Here is an 18,470-nt window from a genome sequence, read left to right on the forward strand (position 1 = left end):
TATTGTAACGGCGGATTTCAACGGAATTCAAGAGTTGTAATTTACATAATAATAAGAACCAGCAGACAAACAAAAGTTGTCAGCATTTAAGCTTTTGGACTTTTGGTGATTACTTAGGCAAATTGCTTGGTCGTGGTTCTATCTTTGAAAAGGTGTTGACACAGTTTTGGCGCTCTCATGTATGAAGGTTTGTGATTTTTGGATGTTGTATGTGAAGTGAAGCCATTTTGTATGTCGAGCCACATTAACAAATTTATTATTTTTTTATGATCCACACCTGCACAAGCACACGGTATATCATTTCGCATTGGACGTGAGAAGAACTTTGTGCTTGTTTTGAGCTCAAAACTCATTCTGTAAATCGATTCTTAGAAGCTAAAAATTAGCTTCGTGCTTCAGAATTTTCGGTTCGTTCTTCAAATGGTAATTCTTCGGAACAGAAATTTACCTAAACATGGCTAGTGGCTGGCTCTGACAGGATCAATCAGCTCCATTTACGATCTAGTCGTCCCTCAAAAAAAAAAAAAGAAAATGCAAAATAGCATTTGGTGGGGTAATGAGATAAAGCTTCCTTGATGGTGGTTAATGTAATGGCCTTAGGAGGCTATCAATCAATTCTGCATCACTCGAGATTGCTAAGCAGTTCAGAATCTGACCTGGGTTTCAAAGCATTGGTTTTTTCTACTAAGCCAGTGTATCAAAAGTTTGTTGGAGGAACTCATCTTCTCGCCATGGGATAACTGCTAGGTCCCGCGATCTGTTGAGAGTACAAATTGGGTTCAGTTGGAGAGGTTAATATCTCCGCCGTCTGATCTTTGTACCAGCCTGAGAATCCCGATATCGATCTTGAATTCAGATGGGTATCCATCTATACAGCACCCACATTTCTGAGTTTCTTCTCCTTTGGCTATTTTGCATTTTGTAGCTTTTCGTTCTTCGGTTTTTCTCCTCTCTCTCCCCCTCTCCCATTTGGTTTTAAAAGTTTTAAATCTTATTTGGCGGGAAGTAGCGAAAACCAGGAGCGGACGGCGCAATGCGGGCAGAGCAAAAGCCAGGATGTTGGAGGCTGGCTTTGTCAAAATGTTGTTGGGAACAAGGAATATTCCGGCGAGGTATGGTAGAGCGACGGCGTTCTGTCTAGATTAGAGTCTAGACTAGAATGGGTACGTGCCTGTTCTCTTGGCTTTTGATAATCTCTAGGTGGGACCCGTAATACGATATTCTACGCGGAGATTGTACCATTAACTAATAACTCAATTGATCTAATGGAGTAAAGGGTGTCGAAGCCACTACTGCGATTCAATCTAGATCGTCGTATTCGAATCTTCACCTGCCTAGATCAAATCAAAACGGGTAGAAACAAGAAACTGAAAGATTATATGCATTATACCATTACTAAATCAAGATTCCCGAGTAAGTTACATAAAATGCAAGGGCAATTTGGTAAGAGCAGACTCGTCACTCCTCAACGTTTAAACGTCGCCGTCATCTCTCCACTGTTCCAGGCGGCAGCAGCAGCAGCAGGAGATAGCTAGCGGCTAGCGGGAGCAGAGGGAGGATTTCTTTCACACAAAGTCAGAAGCCAGTTTTCTCTGCCATTGGGAAGAATTTTGGATTTCTCTAACCCTAATTATTCCGAAAAGAAAAAAGAGTTATAGGTTTTGAAATCAAATAGCTGAACCCTAGATTTGGATGATGGTGGGAACGCTTGCGGGCTTGCAAGATCATCTCAAATTGGCCAAGGAATATGCCCTTGAAGGCCTCTATGATACGTCCATTATCTTCTTCGACGGTGCCATTGCTCAGATCAACAAGTAATTTCTCCCATTTCTAATCTTTCTATCTCTGTCATTTCCTTTCCCTCTTATTTATGATTCTTACTTGCTTAAGATTGTGAGCTTCTAGGTCTCAGTTGTTTAATCTTCTACCTTTTGAGTTTTAGCCGATGTTGGTCTCTTACTTCTGTTTTTGAGAGCTCAATTGGGAAGGATTCGGGATTCGGGAGGGCGAGCCAGTTTCCTTGTTAATTTTAGAATTCTCAACTCGACAACTCCTATGGACCTTAAATTGGTTAAAATCTTCGACTTTGTCTATTTGGCAGGCACCTGAGCACACTTGATGATCCTTTGCTAAGAGCAAAATGGATGAACGTAAAGAAGAATCTTTCCGAAGAAATAGATATTGTAAAACAGTTGGATGCAGAGAGAAGGGCCTTCAAGGAGGTTCCTGGGACCGCACGCTCTTCATCGCCTCCTATACAGGCTAAATCATCGTTTGTCTTCCAACCACTAGATGAGTATCCTACTTCTTCAGGTGCTCCAATGGATGATCCAGATGTTTGGAGGCCGCCAAGCCGAGACCCAGGAAGCAGAAGGCCTACGAGGTCTGGTCAAGTGGGCACAAGGAAGTCATCACAAGATGCAACTTGGGCTCGTGGTTCAACAAGGGCAGGAACTACTGGTCGTGGAGCAAAGACTAATGCTTCAAGTAAATCTGGAGTCCGTTCATCCACTGCTTCTGGACTTCCTGGGAAGAAGGGGAACTCTTCAGGCAAATCTAACTCTGGCAAGGCAGATTCGGTGGTGAGTTTTATTGTGAATTATTTTCTGCCATATCTCCGTCCACTGGTGTGCTTTGGGTTTAATCTATGTATTAATATAACATAATGAAATGATTTAATTTATGTACAACACAATATGCATTACCTCTTCTTTCTTAGAATCTTACTGCTGGTTATATTTAAAGGATTCATGAATAGTAGAACCAAGTTGTGTAGGTAGGTTTGGCTTTTTTAATATCTTCACTAGAGTTTCTGAGTTAGAAATTGGAATCCTTTTTTTGTTGACATATGTGCAGTTCCATTTATCTGCATGTTTCCAAGTAGCATTATCATTGCAAATTATGCAGTTCATATTTGGGTAAATTTCTTAAGCCTCCACTGAGATTTCTGAAACTGGGAAAAGCCTATCCTGAAGTTACTGAAATGCATGGGTTGGTCCAAGAGAAAAATTTTTACTATTTTCTTCTGTGAACAGGTAATTTTCTTCCAGGGTCATATGTAGATATGCCATCTATTTTACTTGGATGCTTCAAAGAGAATGCTGTATTCAGATACTTAAATGCTAACTTGGTATCTGTACCATATATAGGGTAACATAGTAGCAATAAGGGATAAGACTTGGGTCGATTTGGCTATTCTCAAGCCAGCCAAGAGAGTCCTAACTTGAGCTTCTGAAGCATCAGCAGAAGCAGCGAACCCACTGAAAGCCCAAAAAACAGAACCCCCCTGTTGAGCCACCTCATCACTCCCTTCTCTCATTTTGACATCTCAGCATAATAGGCCCATCCCTCTTTCATCTATGTTTATCCCTTTGGATATCCCTTCCTAAAACTATTCCCATAATCTCTCTCTACCAAAATCTAATCTAATCTAGCCAAGTGGCACCACTATCCCCCACTTTCTCCTAAATTATCTATAATTCCTATCTATATATATATATACTAAATTAATGTTATGCCACGTTAGATGGCCTCTTTGTGCTCCATTACCCCAAGGGAGCAATTCTAGAGGGGGTGCAAGATTCCCTCTAGAAGCCCATGGAGTTGCCACCTAGCTTGGCAATCTCCAATTTTTTTGCCCAAGAAATTAGGAAAGTGAGAATGGGTAAGCCCACCTTCAAAATTCAAGTCTCTATCTACCAACTAAAAAATAGGAGTTACTAACTAAAAAATACGTGTGGTGAACTCCACTCCTAGAAAATTGTTAACTTCAAATGCGTCTCATCTAAACACATAGAGCCTTTTTTTTTGAAGAATCAGAATAAAAAATTTCATTAAAATAGAAAAAGAGTCATACAACCCGGGGGGTGTTAAGATAGAGTCATCTACATTGGTTTTTTAGCTATTTTAATTGTTCATTATTTTCAAAATTTTGGAGACACACACACACACACACACGTCTAAACAAGGTTTTAAAACCCGACCCGGAACCAGAACCATTCTATCCATTGGTTTCTGGGTCAGCGGTTCAACTGTTCAGTTTAAATGGACAGACCATTCCAACTTAAAAATAAAAAAAATAGTTAAAATAAAAAATGGCCAAAAACTGTTGAATGGGTCTACAGTTTGACTGCATGGGTCAGCGGGTCATTGACAGAATCAATGGTTTTTGGTCAAGGGCTGGGTTAAGGGTGAAATGGAGCCGGTTGCCTAGACAGTTCCCGGGCCAAACAGTCCAACTGTCCAGGTCAACGATGGTTTGAAAATGCTGTGTCTAAATGTGTACATCAATATTTTAAATTTCCATGTTCAATATTTTACTTTTGGATTTTTTTACAGAGGAGACTTATAGAAAAAGAAGGAAAACGGGAGTTGGTTGTGGGTTCTGATCTCATTGGATCGAGAAGGGGTCTTGAAAAGAGGAAAATGTGAGCTGGTCATTAGGTTTTGATCTCCTTTGATGGAGTGATCAGAGACAAGAATTTGATGCAGCTGAAGAAGAGCTCAACACAACTCTCTTCCATGATCACTACAATGATAAACATTTTAGTATTACGTGGGGAGAAAGTGTGTTTGTGTTTATAAACCGTACAAATGAAGATGCAATGGACCATCCAAAACTTCTACACGAAATATAATTCCTACCCATTACTGTTTCTACTAAGATCATCATTCAATCTCAAACTCAAAAAAAAAAAAAAAAAACGGTATTTATGAGTAATTTTGGTTTCAAAGAACGTCTATTGGTCATTAGTCATTGAAAAGAGAAGTGGTAGTTTAATCTTGAAGTATAATATTGCTTTCATTAGCTTATAAATTGGGTAGTTCAAAAGATGGATATGTATTAATAAAAAAAGTAAACTATGCTGGAATCATGAAATATATTTACATTTTATTTTACAATGTAGAAATGCATTCTCCAGCTCAATATTCCTTCTCCATCTTCTTCAATTCCCATTAAATTTTGTTATTTTCTAACTTTTTTTTTTTTAATTTCGGAATCAGCCACCTAAGAAGTATCTATTCAATAAACTTTTTGCTTCCCAAAGTAGTCTCTTCTTTTCTCCAAAAACTTTCCTTTTTAGATAAAAGTACAGATTGTATGAGATAAACCATTATATATTAAATTAGTTTATTTTACAAAATAGATTAATGGGTAAATTACTTTCCTCTAAAAATAAATGGGTAAATTACTTAAACTAATTGAGCAATTATCAAAGATATCTAATATATAGGAAGCTAATTAATTATGTTTTGGAAAGTATATTTAATTTAGTTAAATTTAAAGTTAATGTAATTTAGTTTAAGTTAATATATATATATATATATATATCATATTAATTTATATTTGCTTTAATAAAACCAGATTATTAGGTAAATTACTTAAATTAATTAATTATTTATCTTATGTTAACTACAAATTTACAATTGGAATATAAAGTTCCTAATTATGTTATACCCATATACCCTAATTATATGGGTCCCAATTGTAATAATTTCGACAATTAATATATTTGTATATAAATAGACTGTTACGTCATTAATAATTAATTTATTATTTACTATGATAAGCTTTAATTAATTTTAGTTAACTTGAGTAAAATACTTGGATTAGTTATTGCTTCATGTATTATAGATTAATTATCTATTTGTTTAACTTCAATGGATTTTAATTAATTAACAATTCTGCATTGATGGGTAAATAATAGGCCACCTAGACATAACCTAAAACATAATGCTTGGGCTTGGATAGGGATGATGATTTTCCCTTTCCCCATTATGGAGATTTTTCTGGAAAGGATGGGGATAGGTACAAAGATAGGGATGGCCATCGAGTGAAGTCTCCACCTTGACACGGCTTGACCTGACCCCAATATTGTTATATATTAAATATTTCTAAAATGTTATTTATATTTTAAAATTTGAAAATATATACATATATTAAATATTTTAAAGTATTATTTGAAGTGTTAAACCAAATTAGATTAATGGATTTTTTTCTTATTTAGTAAATCATTTTGCCAAAGCAAACCTTTAATTAAAATTAAAAAGGAATTCGGAGACTCAAGTCCTCAATGGGGAACCTATCTCCACATTGGGGATCAAATATGGGGTTCATTTTCCTCTCTGAAAGGGATTGAGGTCGAGGTGGGCAGTTACTTTGAAATTGGGGTTGATGATGGAGAGCATGGTCCCCACCTCGAACCTGATCCACTGACATTCCTAGATTAGGACCGATTTGCACAATTGAGAATTTTGTATTGGCTACTGTTACTTCAATTTCTCTTTAACAAAGCCCGTGCATCGCATAGGTTCCTACTAGTACTTTGACTCAAAGAAAATAACCTCTGATATTAACCAATGACTTGAAGGTCTAAGCACAATTAAACCACAACTAGGTGAATCAAAATACTATTCTTTTCCCATAAATGACATAAAATGGCCAAAATACCCATATGATCTAAAAATACAAAATTATATAAAAAATCATAAAAGCTCATGTCTGCTTGACTCAGTAAGATTTTCTTCTGTTGCTCATTGAAAAGAAAAAAGGTACAACCTAAGTTGAGGTGCAACTTGGGTCGGGTTGGGTTGGAATTTTGTTCAATTTTCAATGGACCCAAACCCTAACTCAAACCTGATGGTTGAGATTCTTTAAGTCGGGCAACCTGACTTGCAGCCCTAAACCTAAGTGTTTGGTTGGTGTTAGTGCGTGAAGAATTACCTTGTAGGTTCTCTATTTCAACATGCATTTTGTGCCTTTACCTTGCATTAATTTTTGTGCATTTTCTCTATATGTTGCATTCCAGATTCTCCTTCAGGTCATTTGCATTGTGGCTCCTAATATGTATTTGCAAATGTTATTAGAATGGTGATGCTGAAGAAGGAAAGCCAAAAAGGGGGCAGTATGAGGGGCCTGATCCTGACTTAGCTGCAATGCTTGAAAGAGATGTTTTAGATAGCACCCCTGGAGTGAGATGGGATGATGTTGCGGGATTGAGTGAAGCCAAAAGACTTTTGGAGGAAGCTGTTGTCCTTCCCCTGTGGATGCCCGAATACTTCCAGGTATTACAAATCCATCATAGCTGAATAAATATTAGTAAGATTCTTGGATCTGTTTTAACTTGGTAATATCAACTAAAGTTATAGAGGGGCTATGAACTTTCAAAAGAGTTGAGAGGGAGGAAGAGTTGAGTTGTGTAGCATCCAGCTCCTCTAACCCCACCTGTCTGCTCACGAAACTGCAATCCTTTCTTCTGGTACAGGTGTGGTGAACCTTAACCAAAGATACTTTTCTATTTACTTTGCAGGGTATTAGGAGACCTTGGAAGGGCATTCTTATGTTTGGCCCACCTGGTACTGGAAAGACACTTTTGGCAAAGGCAGTTGCTACTGAGTGTGGAACAACATTTTTCAATGTCTCTTCTGCTACTTTAGCTTCTAAATGGCGTGGTGAGAGTGAACGCATGGTACGATGTTTGTTTGATCTTGCAAGGGCTTATGCACCAAGTACAATTTTCATTGACGAGATTGATTCTCTTTGTAATGCCAGAGGGTAAGTCATAATTTTACTTTATCTTGTGGGGGTTAGAGATCTCTTTATTCCAATTGCCCTTTGTAGAAGCTATAGTAGTCTGAAGGATTTTTCAGTTGTTGTTTATAAATAGGCATTTGCATGGATCTCTGATTTCATACCTTAAAATGCTCTTGTGATATGTGTACATGCTTATATGACATAGAGTTTTCTGTTTTTGTTTTTTTCTATAACTGGAATTAATAGTGTTTTTTTTCAGTAGATATGCTATAAGTTACTTAAAGTCCTTGGAGTTTCTTCTGACAACTTGATTCTTTCAGGGCCTCAGGAGAGCATGAATCATCTAGAAGAGTCAAGTCTGAACTTCTAGTACAGGTGGATGGTGTTAATAACAGCTCCACTTCTGAAGATGGTAGTCGCAAAATAGTTATGGTCTTGGCCGCTACCAACTTTCCTTGGGACATAGATGAGGCACTTAGGTGAGATATCCTTCTACTGATTTGAAGGTTCCCCTGGTGATAGTCCTTATAATTTCCACTGCAATCCAATATCAGCATGCTTACCTTACCTTGCAAATCAGCAGTTTGTAATCATTTTAAATTTTGGTATTATGTATTCTATTGTGTTTGGTCTGAATTTTATGTTAATGGAGTGCAGGAGAAGGCTGGAAAAGCGAATATATATTCCTCTTCCAAATTTTGAGAGTCGTAAGGAACTTATACGGATTAACCTAAGAGGTGTTGAGGTAATCTATTTTCTAACTTGTGTTTTGTTGTGGTTCATCTAACTATAAATTTTTTTTTAACTTTGTTTTTGTCACTCCAAAACTATTAATATTTGAAAAATGAAACCTCAGTTCAGTCACCTTTAAAAGAACTGCAACTCAACCAAGCTGATGTTTTCAAACATGATTTACAAACAGAAAAAAAAGGAATGGAAATAATAGTGCATTTCTTTCACTTACAAAAAAAAATAGTGCATTTCTTTCAGAAGAAGTTAGACCACCTATTGTGGATGATGTGCAGAATCTTCAGATTGATTCATAAAAAAAGGATATTTGATGTAGTGGTGAACTTAAAATATAATATCTGGTGAGATTTGGTTGTTTGGCCAAATTGTAATATAATGGCACTTTAATCAGGTTAGAAATCAGAAAAAAACATGTTTATGATAATAGAACCAACATGTAGCCTTTCAAATTCAGAGGTGTTGCTCCTGCCTTTCTCACTATTGTTTATCTTTTCAATTGGTGCAATTTTTTATGGTTACCACCTTTGGTGTCTAAATTTTTTGCTTTATTCTTAGACCCTAGTTCTTGTTAAATATTCAAGTTTCTAGTGAAGAAATTATTCAAGTTAATTTTTACTAGGGAAATATTTGCAATTTGTTGTAGCATTAGATGTTTTTTTAGTGCTTTCTCCCATGTATCTCATTTGCTTGTGTTCCCTACTGCCAAGTGATCTCTCAATTGTGCAGATAAAAGTTATCTTGTCCATAGGGATGCAACATGGAACTTGAGTTTTTGCATTGATTGGGCCTACGTTTCCAGGCTGTAGGCTGGGTTTGGGCTAGAAAACTTGGGCCTGACCCGAACTTGGGTTGGGCTTTGGCTGAGGCCTTGGGTAACCTGAGCTCTCGACCAAAGCCTGGCTCAATCCAACCTGAGCCCACCCAAACAAATACATAAATATATGTATTATTACTTAAATAAAAAATATCTTTTTTTTTTCTAATTATATATACATGTGTATATGTATAAAGTATGCATATATACATTTTTATTTTGTAAATGAAATTTGTACATGCTTTCAAACAATTTTACTCTTAAATTGGGTCATAAAGCCTAATAAAAGATGGCTTTGTAAATATATAACATAATTCTTTCAAACCCAGCTAACCCGCCCAAGCCCGACTAACCCAGTCCAACCCAGCTTGAGCCCGAGCCGAACCTGAATTGTGTTGGGTTAAGTTTGGGTTGGGCCTGGGTTGATAAACTTGCGCTTAACCTTGGGTTGGGCTAGGCTTGAGCCTAAGATCTGCATGTTTAGTAAAAATACTTTTGTAAAAGTGCTTTCACAAAAGTTCTTTCATAAAAGTGATTTTCTAAAAGTGCTTCCATAAAAGTGCTTTTATAAAAGTTCTTAGTGCTTTCATAAAAGTACTTCCGTAAAAGTTTTTTGTAAAAGTGATTTCATAAAAGTGCTTGTGTAAAAGTACTTTTATAGAAGTACTTTTGTAAAATTGCTTTCGTAAAAGTACTTTTGTAAAAGTACTTTTGTAAAAGTTTTTTTATTAAAGTGATTTTGTAAAAGTGCTTTTATAAAACTACTGTAAAAGTGCTTTCATAAAAGTACTTTTGTAAAAGTACTTTTGTAAAAGTACTTTTGTAAAAGTGCTTTCATAAAATACTTTTCATAAAAGTGCTTTTATAAAAATGTTTTCGTAAAATTACTTTCATAAAAGTGATTTTATGCTGTTTTCAGTTTTGATTGATTTCAAATTGGACAAGGATTAATTTGGTTTAGGTCTAATTCAAACCAATAAGAATATGAACCAATTTATTTTGGATTGGCCCAATCCAATAATTATAATGGACCGTCCAGATCCGATTTGATGAGGTTTGGATTGGATTGGATCCAAACCAAAACCGGTCAATTGACACCCCTAATTCCTAGTAAGGTATTTGATCCTAGATGTAATCTCCATTTTATCGTATGATAGCGGGTAGTTCATGCATCACTTGGGGTAGAAACAACAAGCATGCATTCGTTGGGTAATTTCGTCTTCCATTTAATTGATAGAATACCTATGCTTTATTGGAGGGTTGCAAAAAAGTGGTGTGACCATGTGAACTAATTGAAACCAAATCACCTAGGCATGAACTTACAAGGTGATTTGGTTTTAAATTTGATTATTAGCATGTCCACGACTTATTGGAGGGCCACAAGAAAGTGTTGTGACCACATGAACTCATTAGAATCAAATCACCTAGGCATGCACTCATCGGGTGATTTGGTTTTTCTTTTAGGCCCCGTTTGTTTGGGGGGGGGGGGAGGGGAGTTGGTCAATGCCCACGTTCTTTTACTAGTCAAGTGTGGGTCCCATGGATACAAAACTTTACCTTGGTAAGTTTTTGGCAACCTACCTAGGTGGGTAAGTTACTCACCCATGGAAGGGGAAAATTGGCCAAACTGTGTTGGACTAGAATGTCCCTGCCAGAACCCCAAAAAAAGGACCCTTTAGGAAATTTGCTCATTTACCCATCAGGCAAAAGAACATGTGTAAATGTACTTACCCTGTTAACATTTTACCAGGTAACACTTAACTGGCTAAATGCATTTGCTTAGGTAAGTAATTTACTGCCAAATGAATGGGGTCTTAATTGATTATAGGTTAGTGTTTTATTAGAGTCACAAGAAAGTATTGTGACGATGTGAACACATCATACATATATTAGTCTACCTTGGCAGTTCTTGATTGTCATAGTAAGGTAGTAGACCTTAGAGGTAGTCTCTATTTTTTCATATGTTAGCAGGTTGTTTTGTCTCATTTAGGGTAGGAGAAAGACATTACACTCCTTTGGTTATTTGGTTTTTCAATTGATTGTTAGCATTTCTATGTTTTAGTGTAGGGTTGCAAGAAAGTGTTGTGATTAGGGGTGCTCACGATTTGGTTAACTGAACCATGAGCTAATTTTTGAAATCAAACCTGTACTCAAATTGAATAATTTAGTTTAATAATCTCAATTTTATTATTATATATCAAAAAGTTAAGAATATAAAAATATCCAAGAGCACTGTGTAAAGACTAAAAAATACCTTGGTGATGAAGCGAGGCAACCCTCCATGGGCACCTTATTGCCTAGTTGTTGCCTTGAGACTTTTGGTCCTCTCCTGTTTCTTTCTGAGGTATTATTCCAAAAGAATTTCACAATTTTTTTAGAAGGAAGACGTATGATAGATAACCCGCCATCTTTGTGGTTTAGCAACATTTTCATGATTCAAAACAGTAACTATTGGGGTTTATTCCAATATTTTGGTTCACTAAAGCAAATTAGTAGTTGGGATTGTGGAGCTTCACAAAATGTAGTGTGGAGAGTGGGATTTTGACAAACCCAAGTTTATCTCTGTCTCAGGCTCGGAGTAACAACTAGCAACTTGTAAACCATGTACCTTGCCATTTAAGGCACCATCAAATTGTCAAACTGATATTCATGAGATTCTTTGGCGAGTTATTGCTGTTTGCAAAATGCTTCTCAGGGGAGAGTTAATGCTTATAATAGAGTTCATGATTTAGTACTTTTTATCAATCTTGATTCTGTTTCAAGATGTGTTATAATAGATAACTCTTTCTTATTTGCTCTCTCTCTCTCTCTCTGATCTGATAAGGTGGCTCCGGATGTAAATATTGATGAAGTGGCCCGTCGAACAGAGGGGTACAGTGGAGATGATCTCACCAATGTTTGCCGGGATGCTTCCTTAAATGGCATGAGGCGCAAGATTGCAGGTAAGACACGAGATGAGATCAAGAACATGTCCAAGGAAGAAATCTCAAAGGACCCAGTTGCTATGTGTGACTTTGAAGAAGCTATAACCAAAGTCCAACCCAGTGTATCTGCAGCTGACATTGAAAAACATGAGAAGTGGTTTTCTGAATTTGGATCAGCATAAAACCAGTAAATGTCGATCTTGGTTGATTGCTCCTTCCTCTTGATTCTTCCAGTATCTTTGGTGTTGGTACTCTGATTTTTTCATTGAAAAGATATAAATGTGTTGTTCTATTGTATCTCTAAACTACTCATGTATTGGTCTCCCGGAAAGAGAAAGAAGGGAAATGGAGAAAGTTTTGATGTAATTAATCGTGTTCCAAACTTTATTAATTGATATTGATTTACTGGTAATGGGATTCATTTCATCCTTTTCACTGTTTCACGCCCTAAAAGTAAGGATCTGATTCTGATTCTTCTTTTTTTTTTTTTTTTTTCTTTTATTAAAGGGGAAGAATTGGTAGTGGATGCACCTTTTTCCACGCTCGGACATTTGACATTGACCTTTGCTAAAGCTCTTCCATATTTTTGCCATCTGATTAGTCACAATAAGAAAACAAAAGAGAGGAGGTGTTGACGTGTTGTAAATTGATTGTGTGCTTACTAGATTGAGATTCTTTTAAGTAGGAATAGGCATCCGATTGTATAAAGAGTCCTAGCAAGAGGAAATGCATTTAAAAGATAAAAGCCCCTTTTTGGGAGTTTTTATTGGATAAATAAGTGATTATCTTAATAAGCACTGTTATGAGTGTTTTTCTTTTTTAAATGCTGTTAGGTATTTTGAAAATTACATGGTGGGCCAAGACAAGAAACGCAATAAGTTACATTTAAAACAAATTCCTTGAAAAACAGCCAAATTTTTTTAGTTTCTGCAAAATGGACTTATTTCCTGAAAAAAAAAAACACTTATTTGGGCTTATTTCCCCAACACATGTAAGTGGTTATTGGTGTGGTGTTAGTTTAAAAATAAACACTCTCAAACGGAGGCAAATGAAAAATAATAGAAACAAAGGTAAGAACTTTTGAAATCTATATACCAAATAGCCACCCCAGTTGATTGTTATGGCTTGACAAAAATCATTCCTCATTAGGTAAGAACTTCTGAAATCTATATACCAAATAGCCACCCCAGTTGATTGTTATGGCTTGACAAAAATCATTCCTCATTTATTATGCCATTAGTTGCTGTCAGCATGTGATCACATATGATGTTTCAAGTATTTCTAAAACTGTTCTTCTGTTTGACTTGACTTTAAATCGATGGCCATTGTGATTTCCTCTGTAATGTATGTAAAGGGCCGTTTGATGATGGCTGATACTTGTACTGAATAATGACTTATTGCTTTGTGTTTTGGTTTTAATGAATAAATGTTTATATAATAAACATCCCAATTTCTTTATCTTTATTGGTTGAGACGAAGGATATACTAAACTGCATGAGCAATAGAGCGACCCAACTTGAGCTTGACCTCAATAGTCAGTTGGTCACTTCATTCATGAACTGATTAACTTGATTACTTGAGCTCTCATCAACCCAACGTGAACTTCATCCATTAATGAGCTTACAACTTATCCACTAAAAGATAAAGCAAGTCGGCACTTCAACTGTTTCCAAATAGCTCTTAAATGTTCACTAAATTTTCATTATTTTCAAGTCAAATGAAAAATGACGTATAGCCTAGGCTAGAATTAAAATATCGATATTTCCAATGCATATTGATATGACCGTTGCTCTCCGCTTTTATTTTTTGATTTTTAATTTATTATTTTATAAAAATTAGGGGTTTGGGTAATAGACCTCCAGTATTTTAAATATTACAAAAAATTTTTATATCATTGCATTCAAATGTACTTAGATAAATGTTCATTTGGCTAACAAATTGACCATCTTACAAATCAAGATTGTTAACCTGGATTGGAAGATCAGGCATTAAATATCCTTCTAAAAACCACCCCTGTTAAATACTGTATCCCTCAATAATTTTCTTTTTTGAAAGTATACATCAATTTTTTTTTGTAACTTTGTGACAAGTGGCAACTTCTAACGGGGCTCAAATGTTACTAAATACCCATTTCATCTGGTTGGGCTTATGAGCTTTTTTCTGTCGTGGGAAATTGGCCTCATAAATGAGAAAATGGGAATCACACGAAACGAATCCCCTGAAAAGCTCAGGTTAGCGTGGGAAATGCGTCCTGTGCCATAATCCAATCAGTCTAATATTGACATAACCAACGGCCTAACCTTTGACAAAGAGGAACAGGGAGAGAGATTGATGGCGTCGTTCTTGGTAAAACAACCGTCGGTTCTCTTCTCCAGGAGTCCGGACTACAACTTTTTACCGTTTTTTGTCTCTACTAACACCGACGTGGATGACGAATCCTGTTTGTTATACATTAACTCTTCCATAAATGCATCTAACAAATCTCAACGACCGACCCAGTTGGTCACTTTGTAAGTCCCAACAAGAACAACACAACGCAAGTCCGTCTTCTTCTTCTTCTTCTTCTTCTCCTTCTTTTAATTTCTGGGTTCAAACTAAAAGTCCTAGAAGATTTTCCAACATGGGCTACCTGGGTCTCTATCTCCTCCAGCTTCTTCTCTTCGTTTCGTTCTTTGGGGCTTACAGAGCCGACTTGCAGGACTCTGTGATTGGTAATTCCTCCTTAACAATGTTTAATTTCTTTTTGTGCACTACTGGGTGATGTGGAGATTACAACTTCATTTTGTGTGTTTAATGATGCTGATCTTCTGGGTGTTGTTTGATTATTGTGCACTTAAAAAAAGCAGATATCTCCTGCGCTTTAGTAAACTGTGGAGAAGGAGTTTGCAAGGCTTCGAATGGTACCTTACTTGGTTTCGACTGTGAGTGTAATCCTGGATGGAAGAAGCTCCAGATTGGACCCATGTCCTTTCCTTCCTGCATCATCCCCAACTGTGAGTCTCTCTCTCTCTCTCTCTCTCTCTCTCTCTCTCTCTCAAGCAAAACACAATCAATCCATTAATTGAGACTGAATCAGTCTTTAGGCAAGATTAATTGTTAAACCGTTTCAAAATTTTCCTTTGGCACACGCTACACAAAATCAAACAACAGTTCTTTGGCACACGAGACCGGACTTGGTTTGGTCCGTCCAAATTGTTGCGAGGGATATTTATTGCATGTTGGCTTTACCTAACAACTAAGGTGTGAAGTTTTTGAGTTTAGCAGTTCGTCTAACACCTCAAAAACTTGCAAATGTGAAAGAAAGACAACTTGGTTGGAAGGTCAATTGGCTTCACTGTTCACACACCGTCAGCCCATCTGCCCATGGATTAGGTCCTTCTGAGTTCTGTACTGCATAAGACTTCGGAGAGTTCTACCGCATCAGCTGTTGAAGACAGGGTGATGAACACCTCTGATTGGCCCAGTTAGCATCTCTCGCTGCCTCGGCCAATCACAGTTCTTCAGCACCAAATCCTTATTTGGCTTTTTAGGCAAGGGCTATAATTACAAGAAGACCCTGCACCAGCTTCATTCGAAGATAATTTGACTACAAAACCCATTTATTAGCATTATCAGCATTGGAGCTGTCCTTTCTCCACTGTTTTGAGTTTCAAGGTGTAGAAGAAAATGCAGACTGGATTCAAATGTTCAATATATATAAGACCTTACATTTGTGGTATGTGGATATTGATAAAATAACACTTTCCAACTGAGCTACAAACTTGGGTCCCTATTCTTGAGTCTTCTTTTTTTTGGGGCAAAGCTGAAAACTTTATGTCAGGCAACATCTGCAGTACTTTGGAGGGCTCATCCGGGAAAAAAAAAAAGATTGCTAGCTTAGATAAAAGATCGTAAACAAAAAAGATTATTTACATCATTGAAAAGCTTAGATAAAAGATTGCTAGCTTTATTGGATTCCCTTGGTATGTATTCAATTATTCATGTATGGTAGCAGAGCCAAAAAAGTTTGTTAGGCCTTCAATCTCTGGAGTGTTGTTACACCAAGCTTCATGTGGGCTGGTATCTATTTTATTGATGCAATCAATTGCTAACTTGAGTCTGGGTTTAAGGCCTTTTCTTAATTTCCATGTTTTGGCTTTGGTTAGATCCTACTTATTCCCTTCATTTACCAAGACAGAGATAGCCTGAACTGTGTCTGGTTGTTTGCAAAAGAACAAACAAGCTTTCTTTGACAGTCCTTATAATACAGGCAATGCTTCCCGTGCTGCCTGGAGAGACCCATCTGTGTTGATACAAGAAGGCACCATCAATTTGGACGATACCATCACATCACACTATCTCAGTAGGTTCATAGATGACTTCAATGCCCAAGTTGTCAAAAAAGGGATAAAACTTTCCTATTAAGACGTATTTCCTTATTGCTTCTTGAATCTTACATTGGTTTGTTCAGCTAAGAATTAACAACATAAATCTGATTTTCTAGTTAATTTTGTTTCACTGGGAGAAAGAAATTGATGGTGTAATCTTGGGAAAATTTGCAGGTACAATTGACTTTACATGTGACAGCAGCGGCCCATCTCCTCCGCCACCACCACCTTCTTCTCCTACATCTGTGTGGGAACCACATATTTTGGACCGTAATTTCATCACACACAAGCATATTTTCATTTAATTTGCCTTCTAGTTATGGAATATATTGCCTAAATACACAATTAGATAATTTTGAAGCTCGGGCTCAAACATAGTGTTTATTGAAATTACCAACAATTCTATGGTACGAAAACACAGTTTTTGGTACCAAGTACCATGGAATGTGCTTCAAGCTTTAAATGTTGCACAGCGAGCAATTTAGTGTTATGACCTGTCACTGGTGGAGTGCTACAGCATTGGGATATATGGGGTACAACATTACAGAGATCAAGTTGCAATATTTACAATTTGATGTTCATTCTGTGATTCCAGAATGAATTTGTGTTAAGTCTTTCATATGCTATTTCTGTTTTCTAATTTACTCGAATGAATTAGAATATTCATTCATTGATGTAGTGGCATATTACTTGTTAAATGGTTCTACAATTTATGTCTTGCAAGTTTAAAAAGAAAATATAGTAGTGCCTTGATTTTTTTGTATTCTTTTGTTCCTTCTTATAAAAAAGAATTGTATTTTACATTTTGTAGCTTGCGCCTTGATTTGGTGTGGCGATGGGAGGTGTATAACAAATGGAACTGGGCACATGTGCATTTGCAATGAAGGATCAGCTAACTTGTTGAATATGACAGCCTTAGCCTGTTTCAAACAATGTAAGGTTTTTTCCTAGTTTTTCCGTTAAACTAAATGTACTAGTGACAAAATGTTGATTACAGAATAGTTCTATTTTACTGAACAACATCAAGTCAAAAAAGGTTCAGATACTGCACTTTTGTCTCAAAACAACTAATAGATTGATTATACGTAGGACTTTTTTACACTAAATTGGTAGAATATTTAGGATCTTGTACATATTTTATTTGAAGAGTCAAATCCTAGCACCAGACACTTCTCTTGCCTTCTTATTTAGATAACATTACGTGATGTTTTTAAATGTATCATACATTTTCATCAAGTCAAATTGTTCTTTTTCTTTTCTTTTCTTTTGGTAGGCTATTTTGGAGCAGATTGTTCCTCCCTTGGGCTACGCCTTGGCAGTCCACCTCCAAGTCCCAGTTCTAATGATTTGTCGACAAATGGTATAAGCCCCAGTTCTAATGTTTCCGTGAAAAATGGTATATATAATATTACTATTACTATTGTTTTAGGAGATATAGTTCAAAACATTATTTTCTATACTGAAAGCTGGCAGATAAATAATTGATTCTCTACTCACTGAATCACTGAATTTCTTATGTTTTTTCATGTAGGATCAAGTGAAGTGTCAATCTGCTCAAGGAATCAGCAAGGGCTACTACCATTATTATCAGCTATACTTCTGTGGATTTAGAGAGGAGCTTTGGAAGAGAGCCATTTTTGCATTCATTACTTGTTACGGAGGAAAGTTTATACATGTAGAGTTTCATTTGTAATGGATATAATCAATATTAATTTTCAATCTTTAATTATATCTTATTGATTATGACGCAAATGGTAAATGATGACATTTATATCATTTACAGTAAATTATGAACTAATTGAATCTGTTCACTCTTTCCTAATTACACCTAGGAAACATATCTGACCATGAATTTCCATCTTGCAGCTTAGCTGATGGGACCAAAAGGACATCATATATTTGCCACATCATACTCTGTTCATATGAACAGCTCTAGAACCACAGACCATGTGGTTCTGCAAATCATTCTCTTTAATTAAATTCTGAATTTTGATGGCTAGCATTACTTGGTAAAAGAAACCACTTTCTGGATTTTTTTTGTGGGGATAGACCACTGGTTGTTGGAGTTTAAAGTATTCCAT

General features: G+C 36.3%; 2 protein-coding genes across 3 annotated transcripts; both read left to right on the forward strand.

The window, feature by feature from the left end:
* Positions 1-327: 327 nt before the first annotated feature.
* On the forward strand, positions 328-12,434 carry ERH3 (P-loop containing nucleoside triphosphate hydrolases superfamily protein). Its single transcript, XM_088969339.1, has 7 exons — positions 328-1,814; positions 2,102-2,582; positions 6,868-7,065; positions 7,311-7,555; positions 7,855-8,013; positions 8,192-8,279; positions 11,923-12,434. The coding sequence occupies exons 1-7, from the start codon at positions 1,693-1,695 to the stop codon at positions 12,202-12,204; spliced, it is 1,575 nt and encodes a 524-aa protein (XP_088825465.1). The 5' UTR covers positions 328-1,692; the 3' UTR covers positions 12,205-12,434.
* A 1,740-nt stretch (positions 12,435-14,174) lies between these two features.
* On the forward strand, positions 14,175-18,187 carry LOC148869264 (uncharacterized). 2 transcript variants are annotated; one of them, XM_088967524.1, is made up of 6 exons: positions 14,175-14,733; positions 14,869-15,015; positions 16,564-16,659; positions 17,201-17,323; positions 17,663-17,749; positions 17,921-18,187. In XM_088967524.1, the coding sequence occupies exons 1-6, from the start codon at positions 14,490-14,492 to the stop codon at positions 17,998-18,000; spliced, it is 777 nt and encodes a 258-aa protein (XP_088823650.1). In that variant the 5' UTR covers positions 14,175-14,489; the 3' UTR covers positions 18,001-18,187. The 2 variants fall into 2 exon arrangements, with proteins under 2 accessions (XP_088823650.1, XP_088823649.1); XM_088967523.1 differs by having other exon boundaries at positions 14,271-14,733; positions 17,663-17,785.
* The last annotated feature ends 283 nt before the right edge of the window (positions 18,188-18,470 follow it).

This window comes from Nelumbo lutea, chromosome 2 (genome assembly GCF_056320005.1).
Source record: "Nelumbo lutea isolate HS-2025 chromosome 2, American lotus-T2T, whole genome shotgun sequence".
Classification (NCBI taxonomy): Eukaryota; Viridiplantae; Streptophyta; class Magnoliopsida; order Proteales; family Nelumbonaceae; genus Nelumbo; species Nelumbo lutea.

What these genes read in the sequence shown, in the direction of transcription:
- ERH3 (XM_088969339.1), top strand. Translation starts at nt 1,693, where the DNA reads ATGATGGTGGGAACGCTTGCGGGCTTGCAAGATCATCTCAAATTGGCC. An exon ending in GACATAGATGAGGCACTTAG is followed by an intron (nt 8,014 to 8,191) that starts GTGAGATATCCT and finishes AATGGAGTGCAG; the next exon opens with GAGAAGGCTGGAAAAGCGAA. An exon ending in TTAACCTAAGAGGTGTTGAG is followed by an intron (nt 8,280 to 11,922) that starts GTAATCTATTTT and finishes TGATCTGATAAG; the next exon opens with GTGGCTCCGGATGTAAATAT.
- LOC148869264 (XM_088967523.1), top strand. Translation starts at nt 14,490, where the DNA reads ATGCATCTAACAAATCTCAACGACCGACCCAGTTGGTCACTTTGTAAG. An exon ending in CTTAGCCTGTTTCAAACAAT is followed by an intron (nt 17,324 to 17,662) that starts GTAAGGTTTTTT and finishes TTCTTTTGGTAG; the next exon opens with GCTATTTTGGAGCAGATTGT. An exon ending in TAATGTTTCCGTGAAAAATG is followed by an intron (nt 17,786 to 17,920) that starts GTATATATAATA and finishes TTTTTCATGTAG; the next exon opens with GATCAAGTGAAGTGTCAATC.